Source organism: Bos taurus, chromosome 16, assembly GCF_002263795.3.
Source record: "Bos taurus isolate L1 Dominette 01449 registration number 42190680 breed Hereford chromosome 16, ARS-UCD2.0, whole genome shotgun sequence".
Classification (NCBI taxonomy): Eukaryota; Metazoa; Chordata; class Mammalia; order Artiodactyla; family Bovidae; genus Bos; species Bos taurus.
In genome coordinates this window covers 77,594,651-77,616,645 of record NC_037343.1, presented here as the reverse complement: position 1 = coordinate 77,616,645, position 21,995 = coordinate 77,594,651, and the positions used below count along the sequence as shown (strand labels likewise).

Genomic DNA, 21,995 nt, shown 5'->3' with positions numbered 1-21,995 from the left:
TGAGCTTCAGGCATCTCAGAGGCTGGGGAGTCCATAGTGAGTGGAGGCAGTTCTTAAAATCAAGACGTATAGGATGCCCATCACGGTTGCTGTGTAGAAAGCTCTGTGGCTCACTCACTGCTTCCATATATCTGCTGCTGCTAAGTCACTTCAGTCGTGTCCGACTCTGCGTGACCCCATAGACGTCAGCCCACCAGGCTCCCCCACCCCTGGGATTCTCCAGGCAAGAACACTGGAGTGGGTTGCTATTTCCTTCTCCATCCATATATCTAGTGTTTTCCAATTTTAGATTTATCTTTCCTGATATGGAATTAAATTTTCTACAAGTTACCTGGAGTAATCCAATAGCAAAGAGAGATTCTGTCAAAATAGCTTTGAGGTGGTGTCCAGGTACACTTTCCTTCAGTTGCATTTTTAGCAGAACAAGTAAAATTCTGAGGTGCTTCTGGTTCTGTTGAGAGAATAAGAAGATAAAATGTGAAAAAAACAAGACATAGAGAAACCATTTTTCATATTATTAGCATGCATTGTTAATAGCCATAATTTGATTAACTATGAATCAAAGATGAAATTGTAAGAAAGATACCTGCTCTTGTTACATTTTCTTTAGAGATCATTTGGCTCAGAAAGTAAAGAATCTGCCTGCAATGCAGGAGACCTGGGTTCAATCCCTGGGTTGCGAAGATCCCCTGGAGAAGGGAATGGCAACCCACTGCAGTGTTCTTGCCTGGAGAGTCTCACAGATAGAGGTGCCTGGCAGTTTACAGCCCATGGGGTTGTAAAGAATCGGACACAACTGAGCATATAACACTTCTGTATATCTTCTTTTGTAGCTACACGTTTTATAAGGTACTAGAGGATTGACTTTGTTAATAATTCATTTACTATTCAGTACCTACATTCATGGAAGAGACTGGCTTACAGTGGCCTCATCTTTGTGCATGTTTGGTATCCACATAACAGTATGCCTAAGCCTATTCCAAACCCTAACAATAATCAAAGTGAGTTGATAGATTTACATGTTTTCTATACTGTGGGGCAGTTTGGATAGGACAGAAACTAAGCTTACCTTTCTGGTTTATCTTTTTTAAAGGGTAGGTGAAGTAAGCAGACAGGGAGTGTGAAGTGAGTGAAGAGGTATTAGACTGTGGTTTTAAGTCTAATTTTCTAACTCTTCCCCTAGGCAAATGCTCATAATTTGTATGTTCTAGAAAATTATTCACTTTATCTAACTTTTCATATTGAATATGAGATTCTTTATAATCTGTGAAATTTCTGCTGCTGCTGCTAAGTCGCTTCAGTCGTGTCCGACTCTGTGCAAACCCATAGACGGCAGCCCACCAGGCTCCACCATCCCTGGGATTCTCCAGGCAAGAACACTGGAGTGGGTTGCCATTTCCTTCTCCAATGCATGAAAGTGAAAAGTGAAAATGAAGTCGCTCAGTCGTGTCCGACTCTTTGCAACCCCATGGACTGCAGCCTACCAGGCTCCTGTGTCCATGGGATTTTCCAGGCAAGAGTACTGGAGTGGGTTGCCATTGCCTTCTCCATGAAATTTCTACTGTACTTTTAATGTCCTTTTGTTTTGTTTTGTTTTGTTTTGTTTTCGTGGCCGAAGAGAGGCACGGGCCCCCCGGCGGCCGCGGACAGCTTCGAGGACTTCTCTAATGTCCTTTTGTTAATGCATGGGGGAAGGTTGTTTTGCTAGAGGTGTATTTTATTATTCTTTTCAAAACCAAGCCTTCAAACTGAGTAGTAAATTCCTGATATCTTTGCTTGTTTCTTCTTTCAATAATCTGTACTCCAGCCTTTGTTATTTTCTCCTTTCTAATATCTTTGTATTTTTTTTTTCCGGTTTTTTTCTAAGCACTCTCCATTGATTTCATTCAATAGGAGCTAAGCAATAAAAGTTCCCATAAATTATCACTTGATCTTACTTAAGGTACAAATTCCCCTCAAATATGTCTTTACTTTATTCGAGTCTGAATGCCTTTGCTTCAAAAGGTAAATTTAAACCGTTTTATTTATATTAACTTTTGATATGGTGGTTTGTTTAGTCGCTAAGTCACGTCCGACTCTGGTGACCCCACGGACTGCAGCCCGCCAGGCATCTTTGGCCATGGGATTTCCCAGGATTTCCCTAGAACACTGGAATGGGTTGCCTTTCTCTTCTCCAGGGGATCTTCCCAACCCAGGAATCAAACCCAGGTCTCCTGCACTGCAGGCAGATTCTTCACCAAGTGAGCTATGAGGGAAGTCCGACTTTTGATATACTTTGACATTTCTGCTCTTTTACCTACTGTTTACTACTTAGCCTTTTCTGTCTCCCTCTCTGCCACATTTTTCCTCTTCCTTCCCCTCCCCTTCCCCATTTTTCTTCTCCTCCTCCTCCCCCTCCTCCTCCTTTCTCCTTTTCCTCCTTTAACATGTAGAACATCTTTTATTCCGTAACTTTCTTCTACTGATTATACACAATGTCATCTATTTATCTGTCCTTCATATTTTTAATGGTTGTTCATAAATTGCCTCACAATTAACATATTTTCCTAGTAAATTTCTAAAGTCAACTGGAGTCTCTTCTGGTTGTTTAGTCACTCAGTTGTGTTCAACTCTTTGGACTGCAGCACGTGAGGTTTCTCTGTCCTTCACTCTCTCCTGGAGCTTGCTCAAACTCATGTCCCTCGAGTCAGTGATGCCATCCAACTGTCTCATCCTCAGTCATCCCCTTCTCCTCCTGCCTTCAATCTTTCCCAGCATCAGGGTTTATTTCAATGAGTCGGCTCTTCACATCAGGTGACCAAAGTATTGGAGCTTCAGCTTCAGCATCAGTCCTTCCAATGAATATTCAGGGTTGATTTCCTTTAGAATTGACTGGTTTCATTTCCTTGCAGTCCAAGGGACTCTCAAGAGTCTTCTCCAATACCACATTTCGAAAGTATTAATTCTTTGGTGCTCAGTCTTCTTTATGGTCCAACTCTCACATCTGTACATGACTCCTGGAAAAACCATCCCTTTGACTATATGGACCTTTGTCAGCAAAGTGATGTCTCTGCTTTTTAATTCACTGTCTCGGCTCATTATAGGTTTTCTTCCAAGGATCAAGCATCTTTTAATTTCATGGCTGCAGTCATTATCTGAAGTGATTTTGGAGCCCAGGAAAATAAAGTCTGTCATTGTTTCCATTTTTTCCCCATCTATTTGCCATGAAGTGATGGGAACAGATACCATGATCTTAGTCTTAAGTCAGCTTTTTCATTCTCCATTTCACCTTCATCGAGAGGCTTTATTTCTACTAATCTCTTTACTTCCATTAAATATAACTGAAGTTTTAGCACTTTTTTATTCCTTCTCCCTGCCATCTTCCAGATGCTGTTATTTTCCAGAATTTTATTTTTCAATTGCTACTAGTTATAATAATCTTGTTATTATTTATGTTGCTGGCTTCTCAGTAGTAACAACTATTATTTTGCTATCAACAATTCGCTTTATCACTGCTTCTCATTAGCTTCTGTGCTCACCTTACTCCTGTGAGAGGCAGGATTTGAAAGTGGCCCAGAAGAGGCAGGAGACATCAAAAGGAGGAGGCTGCTACAGGAGCGAGGAGACGCAATGGGAATTGTGTGAACAAGCATGTCACTTACCTCACAGTCTTGTTTCCACCTGGACCTCACAGCAGCCTACAGTTTGCAAAAACTTCATGGAGGTTTGGATTCTCTGTCATTTATTTCTAAATTTTCACTTTAAAATGGACACAACGCCTTTTTGTGAAACCCTTTCTCCAAATTCATAATATCTTTTTCTATGATTCTCAAAGAATCATAAGACTATAAAAAGAAAAGAAATTTAACATACAAACGTAAGCAATATACTCACCTCCAAAATCTGTTTCAATAGTTTTATTTTGACTAATAAGAAGCTGTTGATCATAGAGTACTTGTGAACTACAAGTATAATTAGTTCTGGGTTTAAGATTCCTCACTTTAAATGTGTCTTTATTATAACTTGGAGAACCGCCATCTAAAAAAAATAAGGATTGCATATGAGTATATGAATGTAATATATCACACTTAAATTTCACTTTGGTTTTATATCTATGCTATGCTAAGTCACTTCAGTCGTGTCTGACTCTGTGTGACCCCATAGACGGTAGCCTGCCAGGCTCCCCTGTCCCTGGGATTCTCCAGGCAAGAACACTGGAGTGGGTTGCCATTTCCTTCTCCAATACATGAAAGTGAAAAGTGAAAGTGAAGTCGCTCAGTCGTGTCCGACTCTTAGCGACCCCAAGGACTGCAGCCCACCAGGCTCCTCCATCCCTGGGATTTTCCAGGCAAGAGTACTGGAGTGGGGTGCCATTGCCTTCTCTGACTTTATATCTATAGTTAATCTATATCTATAGTTAATCTCTATTAGATTAAAAACCTATGCAAATGGTCAAAACAATAAGTAAAAGATCCAGAAATCTGCTGCAATAACGCATGGTTTTGCTACACTCATTTTTAAAGAAAACACTGGTAAGTAGAAGTGAACTTGAGAGTGTCTCTAATTTAACTGAAGAAATGAGGCATTAGTTCATCGTTCTCTGTTGAGAGTTGAGACTGCATTTGAGTCAGCCTTCATCACGTAGATAATGAGATCACAGTTATGTCGTCAGCCTGCCACACGTTCGCTCTTGCCTTCCTCATCCTGCTCATGCCCAAGCTGTGTGTCCCCGAAACATGATGTCTATAACCAGTCCCACGCTCCACCCTCTGTGAGAGTGTGTATTTTCGTCTGTCTGTCTTGCCAAATACGGCCTAGCAGGTGGCTTTATGCCAAGGGAGGGAGATTTCATCCCAATAAACTCAAATGAAGAGAAATTAAAGGGTATTAAATCATTAATTACTAAAAAGAAATTCTAACTCAAGTCCCCCCTTCCGTGAACACCAACTCATATCCCTTGCAGCACTGATGCTTCTTTTTTCTCCTTTCCTTTGTGAAAGTCTTCTGGCAGTTTTTTACGGGTGTTGTTGATGGAGGGCTGACAAAGGAGCTCGTGGAATCACGTGCAATTGCTTGCTTTCCCACTCATGCTAGGAGTTTGTGTATCTTAGCTTTTTTAACTCTTCTCTGATAATCTCTTCAGCAACGCCTCCTGTGTAACTGTTGCCAAGAAAATTCTTATAAATATAAGATCTATATCTTATAAATATATATATAAGATATATATATATATATCTTATAAATATAAACTTGAAATACTGCTATTTCAAAAATTATTCTTCCAGTGAAGTATCTGTCTCTTTTGTAAGTTTGAGTGGTATAAAGAATACAAGTGTTTGATTCCAAACATATCATGGACTGTGCAAGAGAGAGAGGGAGAGAGACTGAAAGAAAGTGGATGAAAGGAGGGAGTAAGGAATCATTAGATAATATTTAGAGAAACTTCCCACTATAGGAAAAAAAAAAAAAAAAAAACCCTCCTCTGATCAACGTCAAATTCTTACCACATTTAAATTTGTATTCAATTTTATTTTCATTACACTTGAATTGTCCATTATCTGGAAAATCTTTGTTTTGCCAGTGTAAACAAAGGGAAGTATTTGCTTCTTCATCTTCCACGCAGTCTACCAGCTGAAACTGATTAGGATCTGTCAGAATAAAGACACAAAAATGCATGATTAATATTTCATAATGCATGCCGTATGCTCAGTGACAGGTATTCAAATTATATTCATGATACAGAATCTGGCAAGAATTTAGATTACTTTTGAAAAGTTGAATAATTCTCAGGGTTTTGCATTTCTTAAGTCTTTATTCTTTTTTTTAAGATTTTTGTTTGGGTTCTATTTTTTAAAAGTAGCGTAAATTCTAAATGAAATGCTACCAATATATGTAATGCTAATTTATTTAGAATTTACGCTACTTTTAAAAAATAGAATCCAAGCAAAAATCTAGATAAAATTGCATCTTTTGCACATATTAAAAGACTGGCTTCATTTAATTATTCTTACTTATATTTTCAGTTTTTCATTTACTCTTTGATTATTTTCATTGAATGGTCATTACACAGAGCATGTGTGATTCCCTCTGGGTAATGCATTTTTTTAAAAATTGTCACTTTCTGTTTTTATTTGATCATTTATTTCAGTAATATTTTTAAAAAATGAGTAGGTTAAATAAGTTTCTTTTTTCCATAAACATCAGACATCTAGCCTACCTAAATGTTAATAAGTAAATCAATGATCTTGAATTAATAAAAGATGTAAGAGATTTAACAGACTTACACGGCTCCCAAGTCCCGTTTTGAAAACACATTTAGTGAAGGTTGCGTCCCTGAAGTCCACATAGTATCTTAGTCCCTTCTCTTTCCCAGCAGTTGCTGAGGCACCAAAACCAGATGGATCCCCCTAAGGTGACTATGACTCTTTTTTTTTTTTTGGAGAAAGTACTTTTTTTTCCCCACAAACATCAAATCTTTGACTTTGTATCTTTCCAAGATATTCTAGACATGCACAGGCGCACTCAGTTGTGTCTGACTCTGCGACCCCATGGATAGTAGCCCCCCAGGCTCCTCCGTCCATGGGATTCTCCAGGCAAGGATACTGGAGCGGGCTGCCATGCCCTCCCCCAGGGGGTCTTCCAGACCCAGGGACTGAACCCACGGCTGCTGCAGCAGCGGACAGGCTCTTTTACCACTGGGCCACCTGGGAAACCTTTATTCCAGACACACTTGCATTTAGAAGGATTAATATATATAAACAATACATTATCTGTGTATATTAATATTATCAATTAATATATACATATGTGTATTGATGTGTATATACGTATAATGTATGCATATATGTATATACATATAATGTGTATATATAATGTATAAATATATATAAATTAAATGACTTGAATTCAGTTGAGAAGAGGAAAGAAGCTCGTGAATAATCGCTCAGAGGAGTAGATTATATCTGGTCGACACAAACCACGCTGTAAAAGAGGTTGCAGGGAGGCGAGTAAGGGATGAAGACAGAAGGCTGCTCCGAGGTCACCACTTTGCTGGGTCAGGAGAGCGGCACGCCCCGCCCCCGCCCCCGCCGCCAGCTTCCCCTCCCCCGCCTCCCGACAATCCGCACACAAAAGCGCACTGTCGTTGTAAACACACAAATAGAAAGCAACTGGCATTTACCTGGTGGTACCTCCAAGACATATTCAAATGGAGGCTCACACGAAGGGTGTGACATACTGATATTCTTAGTTTGACATGCAGACAGGCCACGGTGCTCCTTTTCACATCCAGGAGGTTCACATTCCTCTCGCTTAACATCGAGTGTTGCAGTAAATGTCTTATTATCGTTGAAAGAGTACTTCACAGACACACCTCCGTATTTGTTCTCTGAAAGAAAATAAGACAGCCAGGATTATCTTTGATTTTTCAGAACAAACAAACCTACATTAACTACAAACCCCTTAACATATTTTTTTAAAATATCCAAACACCAACAAAAATAGCCCCAGGAACATAAAATGGAGAAGGAACGCATCAGCGCCTCCATGTTATCCCTCATGATTGTCTTTACATCGCTGTCCCATCAAAGACCCAGCTCATGAGCCTGTACTTGGATGATTATTGGACTCGTGTGTCTTCCCAACTGGACTGTAAATTCAATAAGAGCAAAACCTATTTTGATCATCACCATAAATTCAGATCCTTGTGTAAAACCTGTCATTAGTAGGGTCTCAAAAGTGGTTGAAATACGAAAAAAAGAGCGACATACCGGAAAAATTCCTTATTCCAGCTCTATCATTTCCCTTGCTTTCTAAACTGCAGTACTTGATTCTCTCTTTCTCCTGACACGGAGAACATTAATTATCTGAGAGCAGAGGCCTCACTATGCCTCTGCTTATGAAAAGTTATGGACAACAGCTCCTCCTCAAGCTTTCTCGAGTGTCATCTCACTCTCCCCTTCATTCGAACAGATTCCATTGACTCACAAAAATACCTTCTCAGTACACACTGATGTATTCACTCATTTTTTAGTGCAACAAAAATTATGACGCACTTGTTTTAAAACACTGTCCCAAACAACAGGAATACAAATGTTCCACTTTGGGGTCTCTAACGTGGAGATGGGCACGGAAATGGGCTAGAGAGGACAGGAAAACCACCAAAACAAGATGATGCACAAAACAACACGGGAATAAAGCAGCAGAGGAGCCTGCTGTGGTTAGAGGACCCGGAGAGGCTCTCTAGGGCACGTGACTCAGTTTGCAGTTTAAAATAGGAGCAAGACATAGAAAAAGTGATGGGGGAGGGGGGCGGGTGAGGATGGCATGGAATTCCAAGTGTAAGGAAAGAACCTGGGTGAGCACAGAAGCAGGAAGAAATGTGCTCAGAAACCTAGAAGCATCTGTCAGTCTGTTTCTATTTTGTAAATAAATTCATTTGTATCACTTCTTTTCAGATTCCAAATATAAGGGATACCATATGGTATCTCCCTTTCTCTGTCTAACTTACTTCACTTGGTAAGACAATCTCTAGCTCAATCTCTAGAGAACAAACTTACAGGGGGAAGGACAGGGGGAAGGGACAGTTAGGGAGTTTGGGATGGACAGGGACACACTGCTATATTCAAAACGGATAAGAGCGAGGGCCTACTATACAGCACAGGGAATGCTGCTCAATGTTATGTGGCAGCCTGGATGGGGGAGAGTTTGGGGGGAAATGGATACATGTATACGGATGGCTGGATCCCTTTGCTGTCCACCTGAAACTATCACAATCACCTGTACTCGAAAACAAAACAAAAGGTTAAGAAATACAACAATGAGTATTTCCGTGTTCCTTAAGTGAAAAAAGTAATAATGCAAGAGGAATCTGATCATGAAGGATCATATTAATTAAGCAAACATATGAAGACTGGTGTTTGCACTGAATATATGAAGAGCTACTGACAGCAGGGACTCCCTGGTGATATTTAGAAACATGTGGAGTGTGTGAGCCCTGGTCGTGAAGAAGGACTCTGCTTTCACTGAGAACAGAGGAAGAAGATAGGAGAAGGACAGATACAAACTGTTTTCAAGCATCTGCTTTGAGGAGAACCCTAGCGAGATAGAGAGACAGACGAGACTTTTTCTTCTTGATCAGCCTAGAAGGTGCTATTCACATTCCACATTTATCATTACACGGAATCCTCCCCCAACCCCAAAACAAGCTTGCTATCACCTCACTTTAAACACCCAAGGTAAGGGTAAGTGGCTCCACCAGAGCTGTTTAGCTAGTAATGATTGATCCTGATCCTCAAATCCAGGTCTGAACATGACATCAAACTTCTCACCCTGAAGGACTCTGACTCGTAAGAGCTGGAGCTAATCATTGGTTAGAAATTAGAGCCACTGAGTTTATTTTGCTGGGGTCGGGGAGCAGAGGTCTTAGAAACTTGAAATAAAGAATGAAATCATTAAAGTGATATATGTTGCCTCTAGGTAGACAAACTTACCACATGGTGGCTTAGTAGGAGCTGAAAGAAAAAAAGAGAATGCAGATGATTAAAATCAACTTTTAGGATATCTCTGCCCTTAGTCATTTTAGGGAAGAGTGGTTTACAATGTTTCATCTTCATAAACTAGAATCTACCAAATTAGGTTTAACAGAAAAGACAGAGTTTGCAGTGCCTAGTCCCATGTTTGGATCTCAAAACCTCAAAGGTTGTAAACCAAGGAGCTAGCCCCTAAAATATTTTCATGAATTTACCTCATAAGCCCAATCGTGATACAATATTAAGACTTTTGGACACACATCTGATTATGGAATGGTGATGTGGCTGACTATTCAAGCAGCCAGAGGCATTTTTAAAGTCTTTATCCCCTTGATTAATCTCAAAAGAGGTTTATATAATTGTAACCCCTAGGGAGTTCAGTTTGCATCTCTGTTTGCAAAGAATGTCTTCCCTGGTGGCTCAGACGGTAAAGCGTCTGCCCGCAATGCAGGAGACCCAGATTCGATCCCTGGGTCAGGAAGATCCCTGGTGGAAGGAAATGGCAACCCACTCCAGTACTCTGGCCTGGAAAGTTCCATGGATGGAGGAGCCTGCTGGGCTACAGCCCATGGGGTCGCACAGAGTCGGACACGACTGAAGCGACTTAGCAGCAGCAGCAGCTCCACGCTCTGGTTTCACTTTTGTAAGCTCTTTACCCATATACTAGACTCAGGGTGAAAAATCTGTCCATCCACTGAGACAAGTCTTGTGTGAGCATATATATTTAACTGGCGAACAGGACGGAAATGTCGCTTGTGGAAGCTACGAGATCCCTGCTAGTCTGGTCTTCGAGATGGAGAAACTGAGGCGGGAACAGCACCCCGGCAGGCTCTGACTGGCTGACCCATTGCAGGCTCCGCCAACTCCTGGGCATTCATTCCCGGATGGAGGCCCCCTCACTTCTGTCCCCATACCCCCTGCCCCCGAATGCTGAGGCTCCCCTGCCACTGACTTCTTGATACAAAGCCTCCCACTGAGAGAACTGTTCTGTTCATACCAAGACCAAAATCCACTCTTAAAAGTCCTGGTATAGCTAGCTGGTCATCTCTACTCACATTCATCAAGTTCACACTCAAGGGGAATGCTACGACCGGCATTAGGTTATCACAGTGACACCCGCCCAGACCTCAGCAGCTCTCGCACTGCAGACACAGATCAGTGCTTTGGACTAACTGCCCCTCCACGGCCCCAGGATTAGGACACTCAAGTGAACATTGTGAAGAAAGAGCCTGGGGTAGATGCGGCCAACACAGGGCCTTCAGGGAGCGTGTCCCAGGTGCGTGGTGGCGGAGTGACTGCATGACTGGGGGTCAGGTTGTCACCTATGGTTGAGAGAGCGGTTGCAGGGCTAACGCTGGATGCAGTGGTCAGTGCGGGGGTCGTGGTCTGCTCATCTGCAAGGAAATGAACAGAGGGTCACAGTTAATGAGCTTGTCCTATCGAAGGGCGAGGGGAAAATGCCTCAGCAAAGATCATTTCCTAAAGGAATCTTTGCTAGGGGCTTCCTCCTCATTTGAATGGACTCTTGCTTGTTTCTAAACCAAGAAAGTGAGTTAAAGATTTATCTACACGTGGCCCTTTAAGATAACTAAGAGTTCATACCATCGGAACCAGACACTGCATATGCTAAGAAGAAACCCTTCCTTGGTATAATTCAGACATGTGCAGTCTCCCTCCAATTGCTTCTCATTCTGTTACAACTCTCCTTATTCCAATTATTACACTAACGAGGATCCTGGTTACCTTTTTGTATTATTCTTCTCATACCAGGCTTTTTACATATCCCACCCTCATATCAATCTTATGAAATGAGTATTATTATACCCCTTTTTACAAGTGAAAACCAGACACAGAGAAAGTAGGAGCGACTTTCCTGAAGTCAACTAGAAAGTTGAAGAGGCTGGATTTGATCTCAGGGCTATGGGACTGAAAGCTTGTTACCTTTCTTCTTTGCCATGAACTTTTATAAAATAAATAATAAAATAAAACATGCCCAGAGGAAGCTTACTGGTAAGGTTTTGTTGCCTAATTTAGTATCAATGTGTGAAAATTTGTAAAACAGGAAACCCACTGAGCCCTGTTGGGTGTGAAATAAAACAGTTGCCTGAAGGTCTCAAGTTTCCATTTCATGATCCAGCATCTAACATGCCTAAGGCATCACAGTCAAACCTGAGGTGTTATCCTGGGTGGTCGGGTTGGAGGTGAGTGGAGGTGAGGCTTTATCTTGGGTGGTCGAGTTGGAGGTGAGTGGGAGTGAGGCGTTATCCTGGGTGGTCGAGTTGGAGGTGAGTGGAGGTGAGGCTTTATCTTGGATGGTCGAGTTGGAGGTGAGTGGGAGTGAGGCGTTATCCTGGGTGGTCGAGTTGGAGGTGAGTGGAGGTGAGGCTTTATCTTGGGTGGTCGAGTTGGAGGTGAGTGGGAGTGAGGCGTTATCCTGGGTGGTCGAGTTGGAGGTGAGTGGAGGTGAGGCAGCAGTGCTGCTGAGTGCAGGGCTGCGGGAGGTGGCTGGTGGGGCAGCGGGGTCTGCAGGCAAGGTGGTCGTGGTCCCTTCTCCTGGGGCACCTGCAATCACAAAGGCCATCAGCATTCCTGCCCGGCAAGCGCAGGGCCACGCGGCCCGTGGAGGCATCGCCTACTGATCAAGCTAAGGCCGGGCAGCTAACACTCAAGCACTCCTGCAGCATCACAACCTACCCGTCTGCAAACCCGGATGAAAACCAGCGCGGCACGCGGGAGAGATGACTTAAAGGGCATCACAACTCACATTGTAAAAGCATCGGGGGCGGGGAGCTACCCGGGTGGCTCAGTGCTGACGAATCCTCCTTCCACTGCAGGGGACACTGGGTTCCATCCCTGCTCTACGAACACCCCACACGCCAAGGAGCAACAAAGCCCTCGCACCGCAACTACTGAGCCTGCGCTCTAGCGCCCAGAGTTGCAACTACGGACGCCCCCGCGCCCTACAGCCTTTGCTCTGCAACAAGAGGAGCCACCGCAAGGAGCAGTCCGCATCTAGAGAGGAGCCCTGGCCTCTCCACAGCTGGACAAAGCCCGCGTGCAGCAGCAAAGACTCAGCAGCGGGAATAAATGAGGCATCTGGGACCTGGAGAGAAAGTCTGGATCTGCCCTCCCACCCAGGGAGGCCGCGCTTCCTGGCGGGGGTAGGGGGTACCGTGGGTGACACTGAAAATGCCAGAGTGGGTGCTGCTGGCGGGGCAGAGGCCGCAGAGGTGGAAGTGAGCTCTGAGGGTGGCAGGCTGCGGTGAGGTCCCCACGGAGGACCTGCCCCCGAGCCCTGCCGGGAGCCTCGGGGCGGAGGAAGCCAGCGGTGCGGGTACTCCCTCCTGATTTTCTGAAAACAGAGCTGCGGGGGATCTCGCCTGCACCTTTGCGGAACTGGGTGCTTTTTTCTTCCAGCTGAGGGTCACGATGTTCCCTTCAGGATGGCGGCTGCCCTTGCCAGGGGAAAGTGGACTGGTTTAGAGCCCAAGAACGTCGTGCTATACGGACAGCAGCCCCCTGGGTTTGCAATCACAGACGCGCTCATGGGTGTAGAATCAAGGATGGCCGCGGATGAAAGCCCACCGTGCACTTCCTTAAGACGTCTCAATGTCAAGGTTCAAAGCACCCACCGCGTGTCACACATCCCCCACCCCCAGACACACTCACACACACACACACTTCACCCAGAATCACAGCACAGGGGAGCAACGTGTATTCACTCGGTGCTAACTAGATGCTTCGTTGTCCTGGCAGAAACAAAATACGGGCTAGCTCCTGGTTGGACTTGTGCGGTGGCTTCACTGCCCTGACCACTGGGGTCACTGGCTCAAGGGTCTGAGGTTGGCTGCGCTTCTGCAGTTAGATGCTGGGTGTGTCGGTGTGTGACGCGCACGTGCATGTCCCCCGATGGCTCTGACGTGAGCACGCAGGCTCCCTCCCATCATGCACATCCATGCCTGCCAGAACTGAACGCGCATCTTTCCCAGATTCTGGGTCTGAGTTCTCAGCTCAGGCTCTAGAAGCCCCTTAACCCCCAAACTTAACTAAAGCCGCTCCAGAATGGAGAACGTAAACATCCGTTCTTCAGTTCCAGATCCTCAGAAGAAGCTTCCCACAGAACCAGGAGAAGAGTGGAAACTTGGTTTGTTTGTTTTTTAAGCCTTCAAAAAAGCGGCAGGCACACAACTGGCCCTTCTGAAATCGGTCAGGCTTGACTTGAGGCTTCCTGCACACCCTTTTCTCCTCCTGCACTCACTGGCTCATTCTCTCTGTCCGTCCCAAGGGTCCCTAGTCCTCAGGGCATCCTGAGAGCCCTCAGTCTTCCTGGCCCAGACATCCATGACCTTCCCTCTTCAAGGGAACCTACTCTTCCCGGTGGAGTGATCTCAGAGATGGCACAGGAGTGGCAATCACAATTTAATGAGGTTAATTGATCCTAACAGATTTTTCATTAGTGGACGTAGCCACGGGGACAGGGACAGAAGTCCCTGGTGGGACAAAGCAGACAAGTCTGTGTGACAATCACGCCTGCCCTCATTCATGGATGGGAAGCATCTTGGGAAAAGTCCTTCCATCCACAACTTTTGAATCTGTGGATTTGCTAAATCTCCAGATCTTTTTAGGGCTTTCCAGGTGGCTCCATGGGGTCACAAAGAGTCCAACACAGCTTAGCAACTGAATGACAATAGGTGGCTCAGTGGTAGAGAAAACTCCCAAGGCAGGAGACGCAAGATACACGGGTTCAATCCCTGGGTCAGGAAGATCCCCTGGAGAAGGAAATGGCAACCCATTCCAGTATTCTTGCCTGGAAAAGTTTCCACGACAGCTGGAGTCAGTGAAATGGGGTGGCTGTTTAAAGCTCATGGATTGCCTGTCATAATTTTTATCCCAAAGGAATGGTTTTAATACTTCAAAATAATAATTTGATTATTGCCAAGATTATTTTTCAGAGAAGAAAATGTGTTTTGTTTGAAAGTATATGAAGATTTCCATGCTAATTTAACCATTAGTATTATTGTGCCAGAGCAAGTTAGTATTTGTAAAGAATTCATCCTTATGTCCAATCCATTTCCTTTTAAACCTTTTTTATCAAGCTTTGCTTCATATGTAAATCTCTGGCTTTAATGGTTTTGGGGGGAAATTGTGGAAATAAAAAAGTAGTAATGTTGTGGGTGTGTGTGAGATAAAGTAGGGAATGTCTGAAATAGAAAACTTTGTGCGCTGTGCTGTTACTCAGTCATTAACAAAGTTTAGCATGGAACTAGACATCAGCTCCCTCATCCTCACATTCCTTTTGTTAAAGGGAATTTGAACGCTTGCCATGTTTAGGCAGGTCCCAGCCACCATGCCTGCCCTGTGGTTGCAGGGGAAAATGGTATAAAGATTAAATATAAATTACTGCAATTGATGTAACTGCTTACCACAACCAATAAACTTCACTGGGATGGTGCTCAAAACTGTGTGTGCCGTGGACCACGGGTCTGTGACGGCGCCACCCATGCTTCTGTTTCAAGCTAAGACTGATGACCTAACTGAACAAATAAATTTCTTCTTCTCTTTAATCAGAGCAGGTCTATTAAGCAGTTTGCCTCAGAAAGTGGCACCCAGCACATTATTAAGGCAAAAAGCAGGAACAATCCTCAGGATGGTCGGTTTACGCGGCAGATACACTTGCAAACCTAACATTAAACAGAGAACCAGCAGCTCATTGGTGTCCCTGGATTCTAGGAACCTCAGAGATTTTCCCCGGCAGAAACACCTCCCATGCACTCTGTCACTTTGCTACCAACATGGCTCTGTTATCTTCAATTCTACTGTTAGGACTCACGGCCCTAATTAGATAATTAAAAAAACAACAAGAAGAAGAATCCAAGAACAAAGCTGTATTATTAACCCTCAGTGTGATTAAAAAAAAAAAACAAAGGTCTGAAAGAAATCCAAGAACAAAGCTATATTATTAACCCTCAGTGTGATTAAAAAAAATAAAATCAAAGGTCTGTCTCCAGTGATTTTCTGATACTGAGAAGCTGGGATTGAACCAAGAAAAGCTCTACTTTAGAGTAAAAGCCAAGAAGGGTAAGACTGACAACCTGAAAGGGGATGTTCTGACTCTTGGAGGGCCACAGAAAGTCTAGGGGAGCAGGATCCAGGAAAATGAGGCTGTACGTGAGCCAGAGGACACTCAGAACCCACCCCCACATCCATGCACACCCTGATATTACCTAGGGGCTTCCCTCTCCCCCCTTCTCCCCAAAAACAGGCTTCGTGACTTTAGTCCACCAACATTCCACTGAAACCTCGAGCTTCTACACTTCACACCCTTCAGCGAAATCACATACACAGACACTGAACACAGAATTTAAAGGCAAACTGTTCTGATAACTTTAAAATTAAAGAGAGAGCAAGAGAGACGAGTTTTCCTAATCCCGTGTCAGTTAAGATCTCCGCCAACCTGTCACAGCAGTGCTATTATTTCCCCAAGAGGTCGGGGGTGCTTTCGTGATGAGACTGTCTGGACTCGTAGGAGGCGAGATCTCTGAGGAGTCTTTTCCTCCTTTAGAGGTGTTTGCGGGTGAGGATGCAGTGGTGCGAGCAGGTAAGGGGCCACCTGAAGTCGGAGTAGAGGGCTCTTCAGTTGTGTTCCGTCATGTTCACAGGAGATGCAGGAAGGAGAAAAGAAACACGTGAGTCATACCCCAGATCATACCGTCTGAGCCTGCCAACTCCCCCGCCCATTACTGTGTGTACATAAACATACATGTGTACAAAAGCATATACGTAAATATATACACACACCATACTGCCAGGAGCCATGGTATTTATGTGTATATGGGGTGTGTGTGTGCATACATATGTGCACACACATGTATACAAATAAAGATGCATGCAGAGGAATAGATAGAATACGTAGACATATGTAAAGCAAGCTACAAAACGGGGGCTAAAGGCGAAAACAGGGAAATGGAATCAAAAGCAGTGACCCCCTCCCCGCCTCTTACTTCACTGGTGGATTCTGTCCGAAGCACTCAGGTTCAGAAGGATGAAACACAACATGTGAAGATGATTAAAAGAAACCATAAAGACTGATCAAGGAAAAGGATAAAGAAAAATAAAGTTGGAAGGGGTTCATTAGGAGGGCTAGGGTACCAGGAGATAAAAAATGAAAGACAAACGTTCCAGATGCATACACTGATTTTTTAAATCAATCAGATTCAAACAAAGCACAGTGTCATGTGGCAGCCTGGATGGGAGGAATCTGGGGGAGAATGGATACATGTATATGTATGGCTGAGTCCCTTTCCTGTCTACCTGTAAACTAGCACGGTATTTTTAACCAGTTATACTCCAATACAAAACAAAAAGTTTTAAAAAAATTAATAAAATGGAAAAAAGAAATTCAAAGAGTGAGTAAAAGACTGGAAAACAAAGTTCACAAATATATAAATGACCTAAGTCTCCAAAAATAATTTTTTTCATGATAGCAAATGAAACATCAATCTGAGATGCTGAGGTAACATTTCCCCCAGTTTCAGTTCACTTCAGAAAAAAGAAAAATGTGGCGAGGGGGCGGTGGAGTAGAACGGTGCAGAGCTGAGCGCACAGCGGAAGAGGCTGCAGGCAGGGCGAGCAGGCGCTGTGTGCCGGGGATCTCGGCACGTGTGCGCTCTCGGCGAGCAGGTTTCCTCCTCTCAGAGGACGCGGAAGTACACCCGTTGTTTAAAAAAATAAAACAACATGGTGATGTCTGACTATTGAGATTATAGAGATCCATTTTTTTCTGAATTTTCTGTTTAACCTGTGTTTACTTCTATGAATAGCAAATTTCATGTTATGCAATATCTAATTCATGAAAAATTGAGTTCTATCACACAAGCATTTTGATTCATTCAGTTCAACAGGATTAGGCAAGTAAGACTAGCACAAAAATATTGGAAAAAGGAGAGACTGGCAGGGGGGGAGGAGGGGGCGCAGCGACCAGCAGGACAGAACTAAGAACAGAAATGGAAGATTCGAGCAGAGGATTAAGAAAACAGAAACAGCAACGACGGAAGGAATTCGCAGCTTCAGTTATCCATGTTGAAGGTGACGTGAAATCCATTTTTCACCAAATATCCATGAAATCTGCCTGAGTCACATGGAATTGCCCCGAGGCTAGAGCGCCCGAAAGATCACAGAACTAGTCTGTGATTACAGAAAGAGACAGTACAGTTGCTCCACGTGTTCTTTGCCAAAGAAAGGTCCCAAACCCTAAAATTTCATAACCTAGGACGTCACAAATAAAGGAGTTTAATTAACAAACGTTCATCCACAATGACACGCCAAGACGTCCAACTGAGTAATAAGTGGCACCTTCCTGTCTTCAGCGTCAGGTGCTAAATCTAAGCTTTGGGGTTTCTCATTGCCAAATGTCGAGTGACCGGACGTGCGTGGGGCTGGGGGGAGACTGGAGGAGGCCGGGGGTGGGGAGAAGAAACGAGGGAGGGAGGAGCTGAAGATCCTGCCCAATAACATTGATCCACATCCATCGCACTAGACTTGACCAGCGTCTTGTTTTTAGGTTAAACTAACGTTGGTGTCGGCAAGGTTCCAATGAGCCCTTCTGCTTTCAGGAAAAGAGCCTGGTTCCCACTGATCGTATTCTCGTACTTGGGAGAGAATATTCTGGCTTGCGTCGGGGGCCACTATTTCACTTACTCGGGTTCACCGTTTGGAGGCTTGTTGTGATGGCTCCGTGCAGAGAGCGTGGAAACTCTCTCAAGGTGAGGGTCACCTACTGTTTTAAATGTTCCCTCTCCTTTCCACCCCCTTCCCATCCCTTCCGGCAAAAGTAACCAGTTTCTGTGATTGAGACGAACTTACTCTTCTGTAAAAGGTGGGTATGTCAGTAGGTGGAATAAACTGATCACAATCTGCTATGCTTCAATGACTTTCATATATTTATAAGACCTCTCTGCCATGGGCTAAAGTTTCTTTAGGGAGCAGACACATGTATACCTGTGGCCCATTCATGTTGATGGACGGCAAAAATCATCACAGTATTGTAAAGTGATTATCCTCCAAATTAAAATTTTTTAAAAAAAACAAACAATTCTGAGGAGATTTCAAATGTGCCTCATTAGAGCTGTGCTCTATAATTGTTAAACCAGGGTTATCTTAGGGACATTACCTATCTTCTTAATGATTAATCAGGGTATCTATAACATATTTTCAAAAACAATAACATTTAACCAGTGTAATTTATTTTTAACTGGATGTAACCCAATTTTTCTCTCTCCTTTGACATGTGAAATATATGAACTAATTGTCAGCATCTTCATTGCTTAAATTTAATTTACCTCAGGATTAGGACACTTGTTAAAACAGTTAAGGTGTGACAATACAACTTGGAAATGATTATTTAAAATATCTCAATATTGTCAATACTGTTGCAGGAATTTATACATTATATATATATAAAATTATGTTTAGAATTCTAATTTATCATATAGTTCCCTAACTATGAAGCTCTGCAATCTGACCAAAATAAATTGCTGTCTTTATAGTGATAAAATGTAAAAAGAGATTGAAAACTTGCCGTATGGTTTACTGGCAGGTGTAAGAAAAGCTATAATTTATACACAGTAATTCGTCTACAAATAATAATATGCTCAGGTAGTTATCCAACTTTATATCTTACAAGTAGGAATATTAAGAACAAGAGAATGTCAAGGGCCACTCATGATTACAAGGCTTGTCTGTACAAAACGATTTCACTAGAATATCACAGAAAAGTTTATCAACATTAAATAAACAAAGTTAGCAACAAAAAGTAAAATAAGTAAAATGTAAATACCTTGAGTAGAAGGTTGGGTAGAGTTTCCTGAAAAAAGGAAAACAAACATCTCTTAGAAAGTTTCAAATTTCACACATACATATGTAAATATATATATATATATATACGTGTATAGCATCTCTATGTTAATTCACATTCACATAGTCACAGTTTTCAGTACCTTTCTCCCGGTTAAACCATAGCTCTTCTCTTTTTTTTTTTTTTTAATTTTATTTTATTTAACTTTACAATATTGTATTGGTTTTGCCATATATCAAAATGAATTTGCCACAGGTATACACGTGTTCCCCATCCCGAACCCTCCTCCCTCCTCCCTCCTCCCTCCCCATACCATCCCTCTGGGTCGTCCCAGTGCACCAGCCCCAAGCATCCAGTATCGTGCATCGAACCTGGACTGGCGACTCGTTTCATAGATGATGTTATACATGTTTCAATGCCATTCTCCAAAATCATCCCACCCTCTCCCTCTCCCACAGAGTCCAAAAGACTGTTCTATACATCAGTGTCTCTTTTCCTGTCTCGTATACAGGGTTATTGTTACCATCTTTCTAAATTCCATATATATGCATTAGTATACTTTATTGGTGTTTTTCTTTCTGGCTTACTTCACCCTGTATAATAGGCTCCAGTTTCATCTACCTCATTAGAACTGATTCAAATGTATTCTTTTTAATGGCTGAGTAATACTCCATTGTGTATATGTACCACAGCTTTCTTATTCATTCATCTGCTGATGGACATCTAGGTTGCTTCCATGTCCTGACTATTATAAACAGTGCTGCGATGAACATTGGGGTACACGTGTCTCTTTCCCTTCTGGTTTCCTCAATGGTATGCCCAGCAGTGGGATTGCTGGATCATAAGGCAGTTCTATTTCCAGTTTTTTAAGGAATCTCTACACTGTTCTCCAAAGTAGCTGTACTAGTTTGCATTCCCACCAACAGTGTAAGAGGGTTCCCTTTTCTCCACACCCTCTCCAGCATTTATTGCTTGTAGACTTTTGGATTGCAGCCATTCTGACTGGCATGAAATGGTACCTCATAGTGGTTTTGATTTGCATATCTCTGATAATGAGTGATGTTGAGCATTTTTTCATATGTTTGTTAGCCATCTGTATGTCTTCTTTGGAGAAATGTCTATTTAGTTCTTTGGCCCATTTTTTGATTGGGTCGTTTATTTTTCTGGAATTGAGCTGTAGGGGTTGCTTGTATATTTTTGAGATTAGTTGTTTGTCTGTTGCTTCATTTCATAGCTCTTCTCTTAACGTCATGTTTATAAAGCCCAAGTATGTCAAAATTATGCTATTAATATTAGTTTTTGAATTCTCGGGTAAAATAAAAATAATAGACTAAAGGAGAACTGTTGGAATTAATTTCAAGTCTGCAAAAAAAGTTTTAAAGGACTTCTGGAAAGTTTTTCCCAAACGAATTCCTTTATTGAGATGATAAGTATTGATTGCTTACTATGCTCTGTACATTATGCCACGTTCTAGGATAAAATATGATCAAGATAAAGAAATTCTCTGCCCTCAATGAACTTAGTCCAATGTGAGATATAGACAAAAAAGAAAAGAAAGAAAAAAGAAAGAGAAAAGCCATACACTGTGATGACGGACAAGAGGAAATATGACATAAAAAAGAATATGCTGCTGCTAAGTCGCTTCAGTCCTATCCAACTCTGTGTGACCCCATAGATGGCAGCCCACCAGGCTCCGCTGTCCCTGGGATTCTCCAGGCAAGAACACTGGAACGGGTTGCCATGTCCTTCTCCAATGCATGAAAGTGAAAAGTGAAAGTGAAGTCGCTCAGTCGCATCCGACTCTTCCCGATCCCATGGACTGCAGCCTACCAGGCTCCTCTGTCCATGGGATTTTCCAGGCAAGAGTACTGGAGTGGGGTGCCATTGCCTTCTCTGAAAGAAGAATATGAGGATCACCTAATGCAGACTCCCAGTGCTGGTGGCTGGCGGGTGGAGGAGGTGTTGGAGAGCATTTCTTGGTACATTTAGCCTCTGAGCTCAGGGATTACGATCAGCTACTGTACTGGCATGATGAGAACTGGATTCCACCCCACGGAGCAAGGCGTGGATCCATCCGCCATCTCAGTAAACAACTGTTGAATAAAAAGATACTGTCGGTTCTCCCCCAAAAGACAGGCAGCTGACCTTGTGAGAGGGTAGCATAATGGATGGGCCGGTATTTAAACTACTTCCTGCCTCGAGATTTTATTTTCTGAGGATGAACAGATCTGAAAAAAACCCTCTCCCCTCAGAAACACCATCAGAGGTGTATCAGTGAGGAGGGTCCTTCAATTACATTCCCTGGTTTGCTCTTCAAAATAAAACATATTCTTGTATTAGGAGATCAAACCAGTCCATCCTAAAGGAAATCAGTCCTGAATATTCCTTGGAAGGATGGATGCTGAAGCTCCAATACTTTGGCCACCTGATATGAGGAACTGACTCATTGGAAAAGACCCTGACTCTGGGAAAGATCGAAGGCAGGAGGAGAAGGGGATGACAGAGGATGAGATGGTTGGAAGGCATCACCAGCTCAATGGACATGAGTTTAAAGAAGCTTCCAGAGATGGTGATGGACAGGGTAGCCTGGTATGTTGCAGTCCATGGGGTTACAGAGTCGGACATGACTGAGC

The 21,995-nt window shown here is 43.0% G+C and overlaps 1 protein-coding gene across 5 annotated transcripts in view; it reads right to left on the bottom strand.

The window, feature by feature from the left end:
- Positions 1 to 21,995, bottom strand: part of PTPRC (protein tyrosine phosphatase receptor type C) — a 129,500-nt gene that overhangs the window by 53,457 nt on the left and 54,048 nt on the right. For 2 of the 5 annotated variants that reach the window (XM_015475267.3, NM_001206523.1), the window contains 7 exon segments: positions 19,345 to 19,371; positions 10,832 to 10,903; positions 9,471 to 9,491; positions 7,160 to 7,366; positions 5,484 to 5,627; positions 3,874 to 4,017; positions 332 to 451 (listed from right to left, as the gene is read on the bottom strand). In XM_015475267.3, coding sequence (XP_015330753.1) covers positions 332 to 451; positions 3,874 to 4,017; positions 5,484 to 5,627; positions 7,160 to 7,366; positions 9,471 to 9,491; positions 10,832 to 10,903; positions 19,345 to 19,371 — 735 coding nt within the window. 5 annotated transcript variants of the gene reach the window in all.